We start from the raw sequence: 6,000 nt of genomic DNA on the forward strand, positions 1-6,000 counted from the left end.
TTTACGGATAAGGCTGGTGATATTCAGCATTTTTATTACTGTCAACACATTCTTTAGATAGACCAAAACCAGCAATGTGTAAGTTTGTCCCTCAGTACTCACTGACTTCTCCAGCTTGTTTGTGGCTCTTTGCTTCAAACCATATCCCCATTGAATCTTTAAAAACAGACCTGTCGTATGTCCCGTCTGGGAGTGACTGAAATGAGCTCATCTTCCAAGTCCCCAGCAGCCACAGAGACAGATCACTGAATGTTAAAAACAATTTGGTTTATTTACAACCTTGGATGAAAAGACTAGAATTCCTCTCAGACCTCAGGGTGGGCCAAGGCCAGGAAAACAAAACAAACACCTCTAACATAACAAGTAATCAATCTAACCTGGAGACAATAGAATAAATCCAAGTGCTAACCTCCCTCACTTAAGTAAAATTGATACTAATATAACTACCTTCAGCAGGACAAACCCATCAGTATGGCAATCAGCCTAAGCGTGTGCTATAGACCAAATCACCATGACATCATGCTAACAATGATGAACACTTCTGTGTAGACAACTGTCGTTTTCAGCTCTAACTGTAACGTTTAAAGATATATAGTTAATAAGGTGTTGCAGCCTATCTGATGTTTCTACTCTGCTTGCTCTGCTAGCATCTTTGATAAACCAAATCTACCAGCACAAAAGCTAAACCATTTACTGCTGTGGACGGGGGCCTCAGCAAAATATATTTTATCTGCCTTAAATAATGTGGTAATGTGGTGAAGAGGGAGCTGAGCAGGAAGGCAAAGCTTTCAATTTACTGGTCCATCTACATCCCAACCCTCACCTATGGTCATGAGCTCTGGGTTTTGACCGAAAGAATGAGGTGCCAGGCGGCCGAAATGAGTTTCCTCTGTGGGGAGGCTGGGCTCATCCTTAGAGATAGAGGGTAAGGAGCTCAAAGTAGAGCCGCTGCTCCTTAGCATCGAAAGGGATCAGTTGAGGTGGTTCAGGCATCTGATCAGGATGCCTCCTGGGTGCCTCCCGCTAGGGGTGTTCCGGGTACGTCCCACTGTTGGGAGGCCTCGGGCAGACCAAGAACACGCTGGAGGGATTTTATATCTTGTCTGGCCTGGGAACGCCTTGAGGTCCCCCAGGAGGAGCTGGAAAGAATTGCTGGGGAGAGGGACGTCTGGAATGCTTTGCTCGGCCTGCTGACCCCACAACCCAATAATGTTGGGGTTTTTTTTAACACCAAAATGAGCTTTATTCTGTTGTAGTGTTCTCACTTCTGAAATAGGAAATGTACCCATATACTCAGAACATCCCCCTGTGTGCTCTCACTGTCATCTAGAATATCTTTCCCAGTTCATTGTTAATGGAGCAGCTCCAGACTTTACACCCTGTGACGTCACAAATTTGAGTCTTAGCACTCTAGTTTGTGAATTTGTGAAGAGTTACTCATGTTTATTGATATTTTTGGACTGTCTTAGACCATTAGATTAACATGAATGAATTTTGAAAACGGGCCAGTTCCCCTTTAAACCAATCAAAGCAGCGGTAGACCCACAACTACTGTTATGCAAAGCAAAACAACGCTTTTGCCAATGGAGTCTAGAGGCTGTGAGGTAACTGCTTCAGTTCCGTGTCAGAAATATCCTAAATATAGTGCACACTTTAGCCAATATTGATTTTTTAAGGTGGCAAAAACCAACCAATTGAAGCAGCATTGTTTCATTTTATATGTGACACTGAAGTTTACTACCCAGAAGTTATAGTAAACAAACATTGTGATTCAGTCTATTGTGGCCAGTTGGAAGATGAGGAAGATGCGCCTCTCTGCTGCTGCTGAGCCAACGCAATCTTGGCTCTTTATGCAGGGACTGGAGCTGTCATCAATATGTGCCAATCACCTGCTGAAGCCGCCAACCAGTTTTCTCCCCGTCCTGGCACACATCTATTGTCATACACACAGTACACCTAGCACACAGTCACAGAGATGCAACAATGATACAACCACGGTAGTAACAAGGCCATTATATACTTTTAATGAAGAAAAAAATCCCCCAAAACAAGTGGGCACTTCCTGTAGTAAAACATAGTCAAACAGGAGTGAACAGTGTATTTACTGAGAACTGTTTTTAGCAGCGGGCTTGTTACACTCTTGAGGATTTATGGCAGTAGGATGGTGTTTGTAGGATTTACTGAAAATAAACTACAGTGCCAATGTTCTTGGTGCAACAACGTGGCTCATTGGTAAGTTTGTGGTCGTTTTTGGACAATAATGGAGCACTGTGGCACAGAGGAATAATGTATGTCAGGCTTTGGATAGTATGCTTAATTAATTGCTGGTTTTGGTCTTTTCATTGGATTTGTTGACAATAAGAAAATTTTATCACCAGACTTAGCCATTAAAACTCATGTAGAGAGACCTATTTACACTGCAGGGGAACCTCTCCACTGGACATCAACGTAATGGACGCAGTAGACAATAATTCACAAGGCAAAGTGTACAAATATTATAGTGCCTTTGTGAGAGTATACTTTTTATCCATGCTGTTTCACTAAGCTCAGCTGGAACCTTACAGTATGTCAATAAAGGCATAACTCCACTCACCTGACCTGTTGTTGTTTGACTGCAGGAGAGCATACTGTAAGTTCAGACTGCACATGTACGTGACGTACACGCCTGTTAAAGTGCACAGTGTAATCATCCCTAGGAGTGACTGTTGTGTTGTGTGTCAGCTGGATCTCCTCCATCTGATCGCAGGGGGTGTAGTTCTCAGGAAAGGTAAGGGTGATGGTGGTGTGTCGGGGAGGGGGAGGGGCTGAGGGTCAGTGGATAGTCGAGTCACTGTGGAGAAAAATGCTCGCTGTTGAAACATCCCAGGTTCCTTCACGGCTGTCATCAAGTTTAATATTGGGTCATAAAGCCTTCATCATGTGCAGTGCATTGAAAAGTCTTTTTTAATCTTTGGCTTTACTCTGTGCAAGTTTTATCCCCAATAATGCTTTACTGATTCATATCTATTCTAAATCTAAAAACAGCATTATGATGGCTTTGTGATCTTATCTCATTGATGTTCAACTCGTGTATGTGGAATGTTGTCGACTATCTGATATCCAAAGAAAACTTTCTTTGCAGATTTTTCATGCATTTTGCCAATTTGTGATTATGATCATGCTTGCTTCGGGGGATGTTTGGCTGAAACCTTGCTTTCCAAGTTTTATTCACATCATTGCCTTGGATTTTCTGTTTTTCATCACGACCTGTCTCGGGGGGGAAATGCTTTTGTCAAACAATACATTTACCACTTCATATTTGGTTTCAGGGGGAATTTGAACAGGGTATGATTGCTTGAGCTGTATTCCCCTGTTGCCTGATGGAAACCAACTAATCATTCATTGCTGCTGTTTTTTAGACATGGAGCGAGCTAAATTCAAATTTGCGTCTTGTGCAAGTGGGCAGGATTGTTCACTGTTGCATTTTAATGGGCTGAGCTTTTAAAAAAGTAAAGACCTGAGAAATTTGGACAAAAACTTTTACCATCACCCACCTGACACACCTGTACAGTCGGTGTTGGTAAAAGCAGCAATCAGCAGTCGAGTGCTCCATCTAAAAAAATCACTAATCTCCTTGTTGCATCTGTCACATCATCTCACCTGTAACACCTGCATGTTATTTTCTCCTTCAGTGACAATGAGGACCATAAACCGTTAAAAGGGAGCCGCACGCCGTCTAATGGGACGGTTAAGAGAGACGACAGTGACGACAGTTTAGTTGACTACGGGGAAGGAGGAGACGGACAGTTCAACGAGGATGGCTCGTTTATCGGCCAGTATAGTGGAAAGAGTGCCAGCAGGGAGACTGCTGAGGGCCACGAGAGCTCGGAGGCCCCGTCCCCTATTAATGCCATGAACTCCTTGAACTCATTCGTGTAGCCAATCAGGCGCTGCACTGACTGCTCAATCCCCACGTCTCTCTTAGAGGGATTCCCCAACACCGCATGGCTTTACGATCACACCTCCATCCCCCAGTGCCACACATGAAACACACACAACTCATCAAAGACATTTATGTTTTGAAATCTTTATGGAGAGGCTTGTGGAGGAGACCTGTGGCTCATTATACCTTACGCAGCATTTAGGAATGAAGTAGCTCAACCAGACATTTGATTTTAACAATGCATGAAACACAACCTGATATGACCTAAATCCATATTTAAATTAACACTTTGATATTAACAAGTGTTGCATTCTTACCAGGAATCTCTTATGGACTATGCAGTGCTCGTCTGAACTATATTTGTTTTTGTTATTATATTATCTACTATGTTCAAATAGTAATCAGTGTCTACAGTAAAATGACTATACTCCATGTATTTTTTTTCCCAACACAGACGCTTGTACAGGAATCTGTATTTAATAATGTAACTCCTTCATGTAATTCCATCAGTGCACAAGGCAGATCATGTACAGTGTATATACATAAAGTGAATTATCTGTAAACTGAATATCGGTGGCATGCTCGCGGCATCGACACATCCTCATCCGTCACCACTCTGGAAATGATCCACCTATTGAGGAAAGTGGAATGCTGCGTGGCCTGTCGTATGACCTCGTGACCTTTGCCCTGCATGTAACCTCTTCTCGTTGAGCTCGATCTGAAGGCCAGTGGGGAGACGCTGAGGATGTGACAGCTTGCCTCGGTCCCCGCAGAGCTCCTTCAGCAGGTAGTGCCTTTTCTTCACAAACAAGATTCAATTCTGAAGTCTCTCTCCAGAGCTCAGTGACTGGAACAGAGACAGTAGTCGGGCTGCAGGAGTCACATCCAAGGATGGATAAGATAAGCTTGAGAAGAGGACTCTGTGGAGGGGGGAATAATTCATATACTCTTGTCATCTTTTTTCTTTTTTTTTTTTTTTCGCCTTGCGACACAGGACTGGCTTTGATTCCTCCGAGAAGCTAAGCGCACCTACATCGGATCAGACTAAAACATCATTAAAACCATGTCTGGTGCATTTTCAAAGTCTGCAGTCATCATGTACAGAACCTGATTGTATTTCTGCAGTGTATGAATGTATGGATATCTGAGTGTGTAGGTGCGTGTGTGTGTGTGCGCGAATTCGATACATTATTCAATTCTTATTAGGCGAAAATCATTCACTTGTACTAACTACACTTGAGGGCCTTTGGATGGGATCAAGATTTCTTTTCTCTTAACTTGCATCAAGTTTTTTTTTTCTTTTTGTTTTTTAAGACGTGTAGAATATTTGTTGAATTTGTAAATACCTTGATTGATTGTACAGGGACAAGCAGCTTATAAGGCAGCCTAAGAGGCAATGTTGTGCATGATATGGTTTAACTTGTTGATAGGACTGTATTAAATATAGAGTACTTGTAGAGAATATATATATATATTCTTTTTTTTCTTGCTGTGCACAGTGTACATTGTATTGTAACTAACTGGACAGAAAATTGCATATAAATTTGAATTTTGATTGTTTTCCGATTTGCTTGTCGGCGAGTTCTATGACTTTGGTATTGTACATCATGTAGGATATAGCGACAATATTAATTGATGCACAGAATTATATTACTCTGATTTGTTTTGGTTCCATGCAGTCCCAATATACTGCCAAAATGATGCTCTTTTCTGACAGTATTGCAAATGTTTTTTGTATTTAAAGAAACAGATTTGTACTAACAGAATACTTTCTTTGTCTCTATTTAAGTTTCTCCTTTTAGTGCAAGTATGAAATTCAAACTACTGGAAATATAATGAATGAATAAATCATTATCTGCTTTAATTTCAGTCGTCAGGCTTTTTATTCAGAGTGTCATCGCCCTCTCTGGAAGAGATGAATGAGCTCTGAGTCAGTGAGTCGTAAAAGCCCTGTTTTCAGTCAGTGCACGCTTAATGCAACATAATGTAACCATAAATGATTCATTACATAACAAAATACACCACATATAAAGTGTTCATTCTGGAATATGGGTTCCTTTGACTTACATATGAATATA

The 6,000-nt window shown here is 41.5% G+C and overlaps 1 protein-coding gene across 14 annotated transcripts in view; it reads left to right on the forward strand.

Annotated features, from left to right (window-relative positions):
• Nucleotides 1-5,786, forward strand: part of LOC125887746 (neuronal cell adhesion molecule-like) — a 118,194-nt gene extending 112,408 nt beyond the window's left edge. For all 14 annotated transcript variants that reach the window (XM_049574790.1, XM_049574795.1, XM_049574793.1 and 11 more), the window contains one exon: nt 3,672-5,786. In XM_049574790.1, coding sequence (XP_049430747.1) covers nt 3,672-3,918 — 247 coding nt within the window. In that variant the 3' untranslated portion in view covers nt 3,919-5,786. The remainder of the gene's footprint in view (nt 1-3,671) is intronic.
• The last annotated feature ends 214 nt before the right edge of the window (nt 5,787-6,000 follow it).

Source organism: Epinephelus fuscoguttatus, linkage group LG4 (assembly GCF_011397635.1).
Source record: "Epinephelus fuscoguttatus linkage group LG4, E.fuscoguttatus.final_Chr_v1".
NCBI classification, from domain to species: domain Eukaryota; kingdom Metazoa; phylum Chordata; class Actinopteri; order Perciformes; family Serranidae; genus Epinephelus; species Epinephelus fuscoguttatus.